The following is a 14155-nucleotide window of genomic DNA, read 5'->3' as shown; positions in this document are numbered from 1 at the left end:
GGCAGCTGACTGATATCACAGTACTCAAGAGAGTGAGATGGAAGGATGAAGAGTTCAGACCACCCCAGGGTGCAAAATGAGTTCAAGGCCACCCTCAGCTACTAAGCAAGCCTTCATCTCAAAAATAAAAAGGCAGAAGGAGTGCATTTAACTCGGCAGAGTGCTTGCTCGCCATGTTCAAGGCTCTGGGCTCAAACCCCAGTGTGGCAAAAAAAAAGAACAACCTGTGCCTTTAATTCCAGCACTTGGAAGGCAGAGGCAGATGGATCTCTGAGTTCGAGGCCAGCCTGGCCTACAAAGCAAGTCCAGGACAGCCAGGGCTACACAGAGAAACACTGTCTCAAAAGAGGAATTAAAAACAAAAAAAAATAAAAATAAAAATAAAAATAAAAACCTGCATGATTCCTCCTAAAGAGTAGTCTGACAGCACCGGCCTCCCACCGAGTCCACAGAAAACCGGAAGACACAGACCAGAGAGACTTCCTGGCAACTGTCCTCAGCCACAAAATGCCGAGGTGGATATATGAACAGATCTCACTCAACCCTGGCACTTCACCCATGTCCACCACCAGAAGAAAAGATAGACAGGGAACACAGGGCTTGCAGTAAGTGCCACAGAGGCAGAGACCCTCTGGCCCTCGGCTGGCTCTGCCAGGGACAGTATGTCTGGCCAGGCCCTCCCACTGGCCACCTTCCTCTAGGGAGGAAATGTACCTTCCATCCCCCTCCTCCAGGCAGAACCAAGTGTCCTCAGGACCATTTGCAGGAATAGTCCAAAAGGTAAGAAGTCATAGCAAGGGGCAGATTGATTCCCACCCCTGGCATTGCCTAGACACCACAGCCAGAAGGAACCTTAATGAACAGCACATTGAGCAGGGGTGAGAACCAGACCAGGCCCTCCTGAGAGGGGCTGAGTCACAGCTGAGACAAAAGAGCCCCTGGCTTTCCCAGCTGATAGATGCAAATGTGGTGGCAGGCCCCTCCCATCTCTCAGGGGTGTCCAGGACTAATTAGTGACTGCCCGAAAATGTTCCAAGTGAGCCCAATGCAATCCCCACTGAGTCTGAGCTGTAAGTAAGATTCTGTCACTGAAAAGATGGCCACACCTTCTTCCCAGGCTCAGGCTGACCCACGAGCAGGTCTGGAGGTCCTCAGGACCCCATGGGTCCCAGGTGTGAGTGTAGCTGGCAAGGGAGGCTGCCCTGGTTCACTGTGTACACACTCCCCCGACCTGTGCTGGGCACAGCCCACATCCTGTCTTTTACACAGGCTGGACCACTCTGGAAACAATCTTGGGGTGGGGGGCTTCCCTCTCACTATCCCAACTTGTGGTACCATAAGCTGCTTAGAAAGGGATCAGGTCAGCTGTGACCATCTCTGAATGACTCACTACGACCTCAGGGGGCAGCTTTGGCACAGATGATGTCCCAAGGCAGATAAGGATAACTACCACCATCTCCGTCTCCATGCCTTCACTGCAGGTCTCAGAGCATCCTTCCTAGCCACAGACAGGGAATCCAGGGGGAGGTAGGGTCACCAAGAGTTCAGCTTGGGGCCAGGGCAGGGTCAGCCAACAGCCAGGAACAAGATAAGGGGCCCCAGGAGGGCGCCGTCGCCAATACCAGCCGCCCTCCCAGCCGCCATCCCTCCCTGACCGGTCAACAAATATTTATTAAGCAGAGACTCTGGAGCCAGACTGCCTGGGGTCAGAGGTCAGGGCCCAGCTGAGCCCTTTGCTGCTCCTTTACTGCTCGAGTAACCTCAGCCTCCCTTGTGCCTCAGTTTCCTTGGCTATCAAGTGGGACAGGCATAGCCTGACCTCCCAGCGTTGTCTGGTGAATTAGCAAGTCTGGCATGGAGCGGCCACAACCTCTTCCTTCTCCTTATTTTATTATTCTTTTTATTTTTACAACTGTCGTTATTGGTCTGGCAGTGGGCCAAGCAAAAAGGAGACACTCAGTCTCTGCCTGCAAGGATCACAAAGTCCTGTGGAGTTCAGGGACAGGCTTCTCCAGTGCACACAGAGGAAAGCTGGATAGGGAGCCCAGGGAAGGTAGGTACGCCACCTGTCACCTGAAGGAAGGTGGAGGGCAAACGCCCCAGACCCTGTGCATATGCCCTGTACCTTTCTCTCTCTGCACAGGAAGCTGACTGACCAAGCCATTCCCTCTACCAGTGAATAACTTCTCTCTATAATGTCAGCAAGATCGGCCCAAAGCACCAAGTTCAAGTCCCTGCTCTTCCACTAAGTTCTATAAATCTCTGAAAAAAAAATCTTTGTAACAATACTGATTAAAACTTCAACAAGCATGAGAGTTACCACTGAGTGCCCATCGACTCTATACCCTAACACTTGGAGGGGGAAGAAGAGGAAGGTTTACAGGAAGTTTGGGACCAGCCTGGGTTACATAGCAAGTTCCACACCAGCCAGGGCTACATGGGACTCAAAACCAAAACACACCACATTCCATCCCCAACATCTTCTCCCTTACACCAAAGCTAGACAATTGGCCCAGTAAGAGATCTGAGGCCTGGCCAGTTAGCCTGGGCTCCATGAGCGTTGCTCCAGCCTGCAATGGTGGTTAAAGGACCTCTGGGGACGCCATGAAAGCCCAGGTAGGCTGCGTGCTATGTGATTCTGGATTGCAGGAAGACAACACTGTGGATCTGAGTCACAGATGGGAAAACTGAGGACTTCTGGGAACTTTTCTTACCTACCAAGGTCGAGACTAGGAACATGCAGGGTTGGACTTCAGACCCATTGTCCAGTCTGTCAAGAGATGCCAGTATCTAGGGCCAACCTGACTGTCTCCACCCTCCTTCTCCCCTACAGTAGCTGGTGGCTAGGTTCTAGACCCTGTGTCCTGGTGGTTGATAGCCACCTTGATGGGACCCGATCGAATCCAGGCCTGAGATGCTTGGGACAAAACCAAGTCCAAGGCTCTGGACCAAGGCCAAGGCTCTGACTCTCAACTAAAGCTACTGGCCACAGCCAGGTACCCACTGCCCTCAAGCCTGGAAATCCCCTCCTGAAGTGGCAGATAGCAGATCCTAGCCCTGACGCTTCCAGAACGGGCAATGGCCTCTTGGGCAGACTGGCGAGGAGAGGGAAGCCCAAGTGCCCACCCCCTGGGATGTATGGGAAGGTCCCCAAACCATCTTCAGCTCAAATTATTCATGTGAGCGCCAATACTATCCGAAGCCCACAGTGTGGAAACCCTAGCAGGGCCCTTCAAAAACAAACTTCAGTAGGAGAAAACCTTTCATCTCATGGCTAATTTATCAGAGCCCTCCCCTCCCTGAAGGATCAGGACAAGCAGGATTCACCTTGCTGACACCCGCCCGCCTAGGGCCTAATCCCAGCCAAGGCTGATGCCTTTAATTGCTTTCAACTTCCCAGTCTGACACTTCCTCCTCTTTCTGAGGCTCCCTGTGTAAATAGAGAATTGGTCATCTGACAAGCAAATATTCCAGGCAGCCCTTGGGCGGCAGGTGGAGTGGGGTGTATATTTCAAACACCTGTGCTTTGGAGCCACCCAGTACTTACAGAGAGAGTACTCTCTCACCACCAGCTAGCTCCAAGGCCCCAGAGAGGCGCTGGAGACACACACAAAAAGAAGCATCATCCCTGCTCTCCTTGTCAAAGCTAGCGGGATGCCCTGGCAGGATTAATCTGCAGCACGGCTGTGAAGGGTACATATGACATACACCTTCCCGTGGGGAGATGGCTGGGCTCCAGAGGGCACCTGCCCTCCCACAGAGATGACCCTGTGGGAAGCTGGGGATTCCCGGTTCTAATTTTGGTTGGATCTCTGAAAGGAAGTACAGAAGTGAGCTGAGGGAAGGGGTGAGCCCAGCTAGAGGTAGACAATTGGAGACACGTGAGTCGCTGAGAGATAATCTTCCAATAAAAACAGCCCGGGGCCAGACCCTATGGCTCACACCTTTCATCCCAGCACTTTGGAGGTGAGGCTGAGGCAGTCGGATCTTTGAAAGTTCCTGGCTAGCTAGACCCTGTCTCAAAACAAACAAACAACTGAAAGCAGCTGGACACCTCAGGAAACAGGCCAGGTTTGTCACTGGGTAGAGCTGGACACTGAAGCAGCCACAAAGAAACGCAAAGAGCCATGCACGACCATACCACAGGCGAAATTACCATCACTAACCCCCCTCCCTCCTTGTGACCCTTCATCTCTGCTGTTTTAACTCAGTGACAACGTGTGCCCTACTAGGTCAGGACAACCAAGGCCAGCTCCCTGGAGCTGAGTCCTGCCCAGGCTGGTTCTTGGCCCACATCTCCTCTGCGAGGACTCCAGGGCGGTAGGAAGCTGGCAAGAGCCAAACGAGCCACAGAACACACAAGGGGGGAGGGAAGGAAGAAGCAACGTTAACCCAACACCAGCCACGTGCACCTTTTCCTAGCAAAACTATTCCGAAATACTCTGCAGGGAACAGCAGACCACGTCAGGCACGAGGGCCACTCCTCTGCTTCTACAGCACCCCAACATTTCTGCGCCCCGCAGATGCCTCAACTTCAATAGGAACTGTGCGCCGGTGCTCAGGGAGAGGAGAAAATAAAAACCCAGCACATTCTTAGAAGAAGCGGCCACACGCAGCCCAGCCCTCTCGACCTGCGGTCACGTGCAGTCGGACTCATGGGGTATCCGAGGGGGAAGCCACCAGGAGGGCTGCGTTCCCACGCCCGCCTCTTGCTCCAGGCTCTCCAGCTTCCCTCCCGCCCGCGTGAAAGTATCTTAAGGATAGAGGGGCTCCCCAGCTCTCCCGCGGTGGCCCCCCGAAACTGAAAGTTGCAGGGCAGCCGCTGTCAGCGCGCACCGAGGCGCAGGAAACAGGAAGCCGCGCGCGCCGCGGCCACGGCCCCTCCCGGCCTCGCACAACAAAACCTTCCAGGGAATCGGGAGGGGGCGGCTGGGCCAGGGCCCCCCGGGTCGCCGCCCGCGGGAAAGTAACTTCACACCCGCGCGATCGCTCCGGGGGGCGCAGCGCCGCCGGCTCCGCGCAGACAAAAGGAGCGAGACGCGCACCGGGCCGGGCGCCCCACGCGGCAGCGCGCACCGAGCGGGCAGCCGAGCAGCGCGCCCCTGTGCGCCCCGGCCTAGGGACCCGGGGACTCGGCGCACGACTCGCTTACCTGGTAAGTAATAGAGAGGAGGCTTCAGTCCGAACATGGCTCAGGTTAGAATTCCATAGTGGCCAGAGAGGGACGAAGAAGGAAATGAGGAAAAAAAAAAAAAAAAAAAAAATCAAACCCAGCAATGAAACAAAACCAGCGTCCAAGCCACGGCGCTCAAAAAAATGTCCAAAACAATAAAATAAAGGCAGAAGAACGATCCCCGGAGCACCGAGGGTAGAAACCAGTTTGTGTGTTTTTTCCTTTCCCCTCTCCAAGATGATCAAAGGCTGCCTCTCCGTCCAGCGCCTAGACAGGTTCGGCCACCTCGGCCCGAGCAGATCCACAGTGAGGTAATTGACCAAGGAAGGGCCGGAGCCTCCACGGCGGCCCGGCGTCTTCGCCGCGTGTGTATTTTCTGCCTTTTGGACTTGAGATGCAAATTTGAAAAAAAAAAAAAAAAAAAAGGGAGGGGAGCTGGTGGAGGGAAGAGGGCGGGAGAGCAGAAGAGGAGAGAGAAAAATAAAGGGGGGCGGTGAGGGTGATGAAATTGGGGGGTTAAGGTCTTTAGGGATTACTCATTGGAAAGAAAAAGAGACAGGAGAGGGAGAGAGAGGAAAAGGGAGAGAAAAAAAGCACCCCCTAAGACGTGCGAACAGCAATCTCGCCTCCATTCAGCCATTTGAATGTCAAGGGCGAGGGTCAAGAGACCTGTTTCCAACAGGGTTTCACGTTCAGAACCAGAAGGGAAAAGGAAGGGGGGCGGCGGGAGGGGGCATCTGGTTGCCAAGGAGAAATCGGCTTTGTTTTCGTTTCCCCTTAGCTACTGGGTGAGGAGGGGCGGGGTGCGGAGAGGAGGAGGGGGCGCTCGGCAGGGGTGCTGGGGGGTGGAGAAAATTAATACCCAAACAGCCAAGAAGTACCGAGGGGCAGATTTCGCCTCGGCAATGGGAGAGGCGGCGGCGACAAACAAGTCTTGAGCTGGGGACGCTGGTGAGGGCAGGCTCCCCTCCCCCCTCGCCACCAGCACCCCCCCCTTTTTGGTTATCTCCCCGCCCGGCGTCCCACCACTGACTCAGACGGAGGGGGTGGGGAGGAGGGAGAGGAGGAGGAGGAACTCGCGGGGGCGCAGCCGGCTGGAGCAGGAGAGCGGGAGGCGAGAGCGCGCGGCGGTGGAGAGCCCCCTCGATCAATTTTCATGCAAGAATCATTATCGGTAAATTGGAAAGCTGGCTGCCTGACAGCAGATTTGTCTCCCCTAATGAAAGCGAAAGGGAAGGGGCGCAGCGGCTGGCGGCTTCTTCCGTCTGCGCCGGTCCTCCCGGAGCTCCCGGCTGCGCGCCGCGGTGACCGGAGTCCCACTTGCGACCTGCCTGTGCGCGGCCGCGGAGCCTTATGAACTAGACCCGCCGCCGAAGGCCCGAGGCGGATGCTCCCGCTTCTGAGTGCACGGCGCTCCCCTCTGCCCGGGAGCCGGCCGTTTGCAAACAGTGGGTGGCTGCGGGAGCCGCCGGGCCCCCCTCTGGCTGCCCAACTCCGCGCTCTGGCGGCCGGCCCGCCCTCGCTCCTCCCCACCCACGTCTGACAGCTGCGGGGACCCGGAGCACGACCTCCCCCCGCGACTATGCCCCGGGGAGGCCGGGGCCGCCCTTTGTGCAGCCCGCAGCGGGCTGCGGAGACCGCGCCCGGGAGAGCTAGGGCGAGTGGTTGGCCTCTCCCTCCCCCCCCCCCTTTAAAAATCCCTGTTGCAAGTGTAATCAAATGCTTGATACCATCTCCCACACTCTCCTGCACCCGGGCATTATCAGATCCGGGAAGGCATGCTTCCAGGCAAACAGACCTAATAAATGCTATTACTGGGACTCTGCAAGCCCCGGCTGCACCATAGTAACGAGAGCCCGGCTAATTTGGTTTAAGCAAACGACCGGCTGCACTGAGCGTGAGTGTGGCGGCTGTATCTCCCCTCCCCAGCCGCCGCGCGTTCACACCAGCTCAAGAAGGCCCCAAGTGATAATTCCCCAAATCGAAGGGGAAAAAACCCTGCCGCCAAACCACATCCTGTGCGCTCATTGTCCAGCCCAGCGATTTTAAAGAGACAGCATCCATTTACACACACACACCAGCCCCTTCTACCAAACGCACGCGGCAAAGCAAGTATCAGGATGCGACCATTTGTTTTTCAAGCCCTTTTAAGGAAGCTCTTCCCCATCCCCGGTGGCGCAACTAGCTGGGATTGTAACCCGGTGACACTAAGGATCACCTTTTGACCCCAGATCCTCAGGTCCTAGCCCGCAGGTACGCACAGCGGGCGTCAGGGTCACGCCAGGCAGGGGTGGCTACCCAGGCTCGCTAACCATCAGGGGTTCCCAACTAGTGCCCCTTAGATCCTAATAAAGGAGGTGCATTCAGGTAACACCCAGAATTCAGGGAAGAGCCCTGAAGGGCACTTTAAGGGAGGTGGAGACCCAGCGGTGCCTTCTGGCCCAGGCTGCAGCAGACAAGACGCGCCCGGACCCCCCCTCCCCCCAGGGGGGGGGTTCTAGGCACCAAGTTACAGGAAGGCGCCGCCGGCTTATAGCCACTCAGCCCCTGGTGACCCCAGAGGTCACACTGGGCCCTTGGCTGCTGCCTTTGTTTCCGGGGCTGCCAGCAAAGACTTACAGGCTTGCCTGGAGGGTCCAGGTCCACCGCCTCCATCACCTGCTCACACTCTTCCAGGAGCCGGATGGGAAAAGAGGGACACACACACCCCTGAACCCGACCCCTCACAAGCTCTGAATGTCCTTAGGGGGGGACCCTATTTTTAAAAGACCCTAAACTATCAGTTTGTGTTGTCACTCTTTTATTGGTTTTTAATTCTCCAGGATTACGGGAACAACAGTAGTAATTAATACGAAACCTTCCTCCACTGTATATGCTAATGGCAGGAGCCATAAAAATTAATTTGCAAACATGTCATTATACAATAGCTATACAGGCAATAAACCTGTAATTATGGGCCAATCACAGGCAGGGTACAGAGGGAGGATGCTCCCCCAACAGGCTGCGCACCCCTCCTTCTTTCCCCTGCTAAAGTAGGGGAAGTCATCCTGAAAGGAGCCATCCTTCTTGGAGCCACCTGTGGAGAAAGCTGTCCAGACTTGAGTCCAAACTGCCTTGCTTCTGTGCCAGCCACTCAGGGACTATTGGAGACCCTTACAGAGGCAAGGCAGGCCTGGGAGATTGATTGCCAGGGCCTAAGTCTTGTGAAGAGGCCAACAGTGGAGAGAACAGACGAGAGGGGAACCCCACTGTGGTGGGCCAGCTCCGATTATCACCCCTCTATCACTGAGCCCCACCCCCAAAGAAGAACCCCTCTCCTAATAAGAATTCCAATGCCTGCATCCAATTATCCAGATTGTTCCGGCCAAGCCCTAATTGCTCAGAGCCACACCCTAGGGAAAGAGACTAGCTGTACCGCTGTTACTGATACCCTAGCTCCTTTGCCACTCCAGTAGGTTAGTGACATTTCCTTGTGATAGGGACCTCTGAGAGGGGAAACACTATCCACTCCACTGAGGGAGACTGGTCACCCCACAGTCCCCCAAAAACCTGGTGCCAAAACATCTGAGAACACAAAGCCCCCACCCCACCCCACCCCACCCCAAGCCCCAGCAGCGGGCTGAGTGCTGGCTCTCTCTGAATGGTTGGGTTGTTTGCCTAATGTGGCTGAACAGGGTAGCTGGCTGCGCGTTCTCTTTCCCACTGGCCCCTGTGGCTTTGCTGTGGTGGGTGGACCCCATCACTACAGCCATTCATGGGGGGGGGGCATCAGCCCTCCACCGGGCTGTCTGTGGCCTCCTTCAGATGGGACATATGCCCAGCGCTCCCACCACAAACCATGTGGACACACCAGTACCAGTTGTGGGTGTCTGGATGAGAAGGCTGTTGCCTTCCCAGGTTTTACCCTGGAAAAGGGTTGTCCTTGCCTCTTTCTACTGCTCTCCTCCCCTATAGCCTGATGGGCCAGTGTCTTCTCTCCTTTTTTATGTGTGGAGGGGGTTGATGAAGAAGCAGCAACGGAGAGGTTGGACCACCCAGAAGCCATCCTCTCTCTGGGCCTTTTGGGTAGCTGGGACACCCAGTGCACCCTTCCTCTTACCTCCAGAAAACGACACCACAAAGAAAGCCACCGGAGGTCAGAGGGGAAGAGGTGTGGACAACACCCCCCATTTGTCAATAGGAAAGAAAGAGAGGTTCTGGCTGCCCTGAAACCAGGAGGTCCCCACTCTGAACATGTAGCCCCCCCCCCCCCGCTCCTTCAACACGGAGGGGCCCCCCAGTCCCTCTAGCAGGGCCACCCTTGCCAGGGCCTAGCCAGTGCCAGCCAGCCAAAGACAGTAAAAATAGCCTCCTACACGTGTTAAGGCAGGCGACTCCCTGCCAGCTGTGCCCAGTGCCCATCATGTGCAGTGTCCCCCAGCCCGGGGAGCCAGCTTGCCTCCCAGAGGAGCTGCACACAAGGAAACCTCATACCATAGACTCCAGGAAAGAGCAGAGCCTAGAGCACCAAGGCTGCATGGTTCCTGGGACATGCTGGGTGCTCCTAGTGCCTGCCTGTCCCCTTTGGCAGAGCAATGGAGCAGCAGCTACTTCCCAGACACCCAGTCTGAGCCAGGCGTTTCTTAAATGACCCAGGGAATCCTTTGGACCATCTTGTCCCCCCTCACCCTTTCATTTACCAAGTGAAACAGAGAGAAGCTGAGTGCCTTCTTTGATGACTCAGAGCCAGTAGATGCTGGAAGTGGGTTTGAGCTCTGGAGGCCCGTTCCTAAGCCCTGGGTCCCCTGCCTCCTCATCTGGAGATTGGGATGAACCACTCATGTGTGCCAGAAGAGGAGTGGGTGTGGGTGCTTCCAGCCCTAACCTGCTCAGGGACTCCACAAACAGCAGTGATTACACCCAAGACTAGGTAACAAAAGAGACACAGGCCTCAGCCTCACTGTCTTCAGCTCTGTCCATTCTGCTTTTCAGTGGCTTTGTTAGCGTTTGGGGGGACTTGCCCACTCCCACCAAACAGACATGTTGTCTTGTAACTCTGTATACTTGATGCTAAGGCCCAGGGGTGTGAGGCCAACTGCCCAGGGGCACAAAGGAACCAGCCACACCCACTTCTCCCACAGGCTCTGGTCCTTAAGTGACAGCAATACTCTGCAATAAGTAAGCCCAAGCCTGCAAAGAGAAATGCCTGGGCTGACAGCTGGCCCCAACATGTGTGCCTGGATTTGCTTCCTTCTTTAGGTGAGGTGTCTGTTGTCATTCCTGGTCCCCTGACCAGGTAGGTGTGTTACCCATCTTGTGTCTCAAGAAGGATTCTGGGTTCCAAGCCCTGTCCCAAAGGTGGCCTGCCAAAGATGTGGCCAGGTCCTGGGACCTGTGACCTGGTTCTGAAGAAGAGTCTGAAGTGGTGTGATGAAGTTTGGGACCCTTCCTGAGCGCTGGGGTGATCCATGGAGGGGGTCAGGAACACCTGTAATACTACCTCTTGGTAAGCTAAAACTAGAAGGTGAAAGGAACACCAGCCTGGCTATAGACAGCAAGGCTTGAAAAGAAAGAGGAGAGGAGCTATAGGCAGCTCTCACCCCGGCACTCAAGGGGCAGAGGCAGGAAGATTTCTGCAAATTGAGGCCAGCCTGGTCTGAAGCATAGAAAGTACTGGATCTTTCAGGGCTACATATTGAGACTCTACCAAACACACACACACACACACACACACACACACACACTGAATACCAAAAAGAGAGGATGAATAGAGTAAAACATGAGAAGAGCCATGTGAGGCCAGAGACAGAAGCCACAAGCCCCTGACAGCAACAGCCCCAGACACTGGAGAGCCTGCTCCAGAGGGAGCAGGGCCTATGACACTTTGACCTGACTTCTAGCCACTGGACTGTCAGAAAGTCTCTGGCTTTGCAGAGGTCACTCCGTCTGTGGTGATTCATTACCAGGCTCCAGGGGCTTCATCTCTCTGGTCACCTCTGTAACAGTGGCCTGTTCCTGGCCAGCCAGCCCCAAAAGGAGCTCAGGTCAGCTGGCCTGCATCAGGCCCTGGGCAATGAGTGTCAGGGGTCCTACAGCAGCCTGGAACCCTGAAACCAACAACCCAATGGGACATGGGGCTTTCCAGTGCCATGATGGCCCAACTGGTTTTAAATGGTGACACATATGTCTGCTGGCTTTGAGGAACAGGCACGGCCCCAGGGCATCAGCATGGCCATCTGCTTCAGAGACAGAGAGCCTTCTTGAGCCTTCTTTACCTGTGGGTACAAGCCCTGGTCCCTGGAGCCTCCATGCACCCCTGGGCAGCAGTGACAAAGAGAAAGAGACTCCACAGTGGCCAGCCTTTCACCCAGCCCACATTCTTGCCTCCCAGCTCCCCCAACCCCCGGAATTGTGGGATAAAGCTCTATTCAAGAGAACAAGATGGAAAGCCTCACTTGCCACCACAGGGCCTGTCCACGAGAGATGTCCCAAGTGAGCCCATGCTTGCGCTCTCTGGGGATGCATGGCCTCAAACCCAGTACTGAAGACACCACCACCCGTATTCATCTCTTCCATAGTGTCTAGAGCAGAGGGCCCCATCCTGCCCCTTCCCAGTTGTTCATCACACAGAGGCATGCTTACTGTCAGGTAACAAGTGTCCCCCACATGAGGCCCTCATGATGAGCTTTGTGAACAGCGTCTCTGGCGTCTCTGGCGTGGCCCAGCAGGCATCAGCTCCTCTCCTAGCTCCGGGTCACATACTCCAGCTTTTAAGGAGACAGATTCATCATCCCAACTGAAGTAAACCTGTCTTTCTTCATTCTCCCCATTCCTCCCATGAGACCCTGAGGCCAGAGAAGTCAAATGGCCCTAAGTCACACAGCCCAGAAAAGGAAATCCATAGATTAGACCCCGATAGAGTGACAGACTGGGGGACTGGGGTGGAGGGAGGCTTCTTCCTCTCCCAGAGGCTCATTTGAGTTTTTAAGCACTTATCGATGTGTATATGTGAATGTGTGGGAGGTCAGAGGACAGCTTGCCAGAGTTCTCTTCTACAGTGTGGGGCCTGAGGATCAAACTTAGGTCATCAAAGATGGTGGCAAGCCTGCTGAGCCAACTTGCCAGCCCTTTTTGATTTTTACTGACCGAGGTATGTACTGTTTTGTTTTGTTGTTGTTGTTGTTGTTTGGTTTTTCTGTGTAGCCTTGGCTGTCCTGGACTCCCTTTGGAGACCAGGCTGGCCTCAAAGTCACAAAGATCCACCTGCCTCTGCCTCCCTGAGTGCTGGGATCAAAGGTGTGTTTCACCATGCATGGGCAACATTTGGCTTTTTGATACAGAGTCTTGTGTATCTCAAATGGGCTTTGAATTTTCTATAAAATGACAAAACAGAAACCAGGCGGGGACACTGGTGGCACACGCCTTTAATCCCAACACTGAGGAGTCAGAGACAGACGGATCTCTTAAATTCCCGGCCAGCCTGGTCTACAGATCGAGTTCATGAAAGCCAGAGCTACACAGAGAAACCCTGTCTCAAAACAAACAAAACAAACAAATACATACATACATACATGCAAATAAAAAGAGGAGTGAGGACTGTGCAGGCACAAGGCCCTGGATTCAATCCCCAGTAGTGTACTAACAAACAATCAAATCAACCAATCAAAAAAAGAAACCCTTGAGAGGAAAACCAACAAACCCAGGAAGGACACACTGCTATCTTCTACCCTGGGGAGCTGGATATATAACCTCTGGCCCAGACCTGCCCTTGAGCAGGCTTCCATAAGCTGTGCTTTGAGGAAGTCTCCAAAAGACTGGCCAAAGGGCTCAGTTCCCACCAGGCAGCATGGGGACTGACCAGCCACAGGGCTTATCATTGAAAGCGGCCTCCAGCTATCTCATCTTGGACTCCATGGTTACACCTGGACCCCTGTGCTTCAATATGGCCTGGAAAAGAGCTGTCAGATTGTGACCATTCATGGGAAAGAGGTCTGTCACACACAGAAACCGGGCAGTGATTGATGCCATTCAGATCTCCCTGTTAGCCCCGGGCCTTCTGCTCATGCAGTCCTCTGTCCTGAAAGGCATGGTTCTTACAGGGTGGCTTTTCACCAGACACTGTTTCTCACAACGCTGGACTGGAATAGAACGCCACACTCCCTCCATTCTTTGAGACTGAGGCCAGTAAGCCACCATGTCCTTCCCTACCTTGTCAGTGGCCACAGGGCCTGTCTATATCCTTAGCTGGCCCTTGGGGACCGAGCTGGCACACGTGTGCTGGGTACATCCCAGGCCTGGGATGTCCTATGGGACGGCCCCTGCGCTATGCCTTGGGCACTATAGGACTTTTAGGTGTCAAGCGATAGCCTCAGTTGTGACAGTCAAATTGTCCCCTGACATTGCCACCTTGGGGAACATAGCTGCAGGCTGAGAATCACTTCTCCAGTTCGAGAGTGGGACTGGAGACGCCTGAGGCCTGGCCTACCTCCAGTTACTTGCCACAGGGAGTACCTGCCCACCTCTGGCCCCTGGAGCTACCAAGCTGGGGGCTCAGTCGGCCAGCATCACTGGTTCTTTCCACTTGGCTAAAGTAGCTGGCTTCTGGTGGGTGATGCCACAGGAAGAGGCCAGCTCCTACATGCTCTGTGTTCCCAGCCACCAGGAGAAGCCTGATCCGGGCCAGACACTGGATCAAGTCACTGACAAGATAAAGAGGCAGAGCCAACTAGGCTTCAACTCTGGTCTGGACATTTGTTTTTAGCTGCTGTTCTAAGCCCCTATATATCCAGGGTTCCTGGGTAAACCATCCCAGAATTGTTTCTGTTCTAGCTTTCCACTAGGAGTAGGACACCAGGTGTAAGCCACAGCTGGACAGCAAGAAGCAGATGGGCTGAGGAAATGGGGTCCCAGCACCCTTCGGCCCCATCCCTGCAACTGTGGCTCTGGCCTTCTTGGGCTTGCATCTCTTCTGTAGGTCACTTCGACCAAATGATCAGAGGGCCT

At 54.9% G+C, this 14155-nt stretch overlaps 1 protein-coding gene across 5 annotated transcripts in view; it reads right to left on the bottom strand.

Moving 5' to 3' along the window:
• Positions 1 to 14155, bottom strand: part of Gse1 (Gse1 coiled-coil protein) — a 333224-nt gene that overhangs the window by 84679 nt on the left and 234390 nt on the right. For 2 of the 5 annotated variants that reach the window (XM_055620868.1, XM_055620871.1), the window contains exon 1: positions 5153 to 5581. The exons of 2 other annotated variants lie outside the window; for them this stretch is intronic. In XM_055620868.1, coding sequence (XP_055476843.1) covers positions 5153 to 5189 — 37 coding nt within the window. In that variant the 5' untranslated portion in view covers positions 5190 to 5581. Of the gene's footprint in view, positions 1 to 5152; positions 5582 to 6035; positions 6059 to 14155 lie in introns of those variants that run through there. One more of the 5 variants, XM_055620873.1, reaches the window with a different exon arrangement.

Source organism: Psammomys obesus, unplaced genomic scaffold (assembly GCF_907164565.1).
Source record: "Psammomys obesus unplaced genomic scaffold, mPsaObe1.curated_primary_1811, whole genome shotgun sequence".
NCBI classification, from domain to species: domain Eukaryota; kingdom Metazoa; phylum Chordata; class Mammalia; order Rodentia; family Muridae; genus Psammomys; species Psammomys obesus.
Note: the sequence above shows the minus strand (reverse complement) of the source record. Positions and strands in the feature narration are given on the sequence as shown.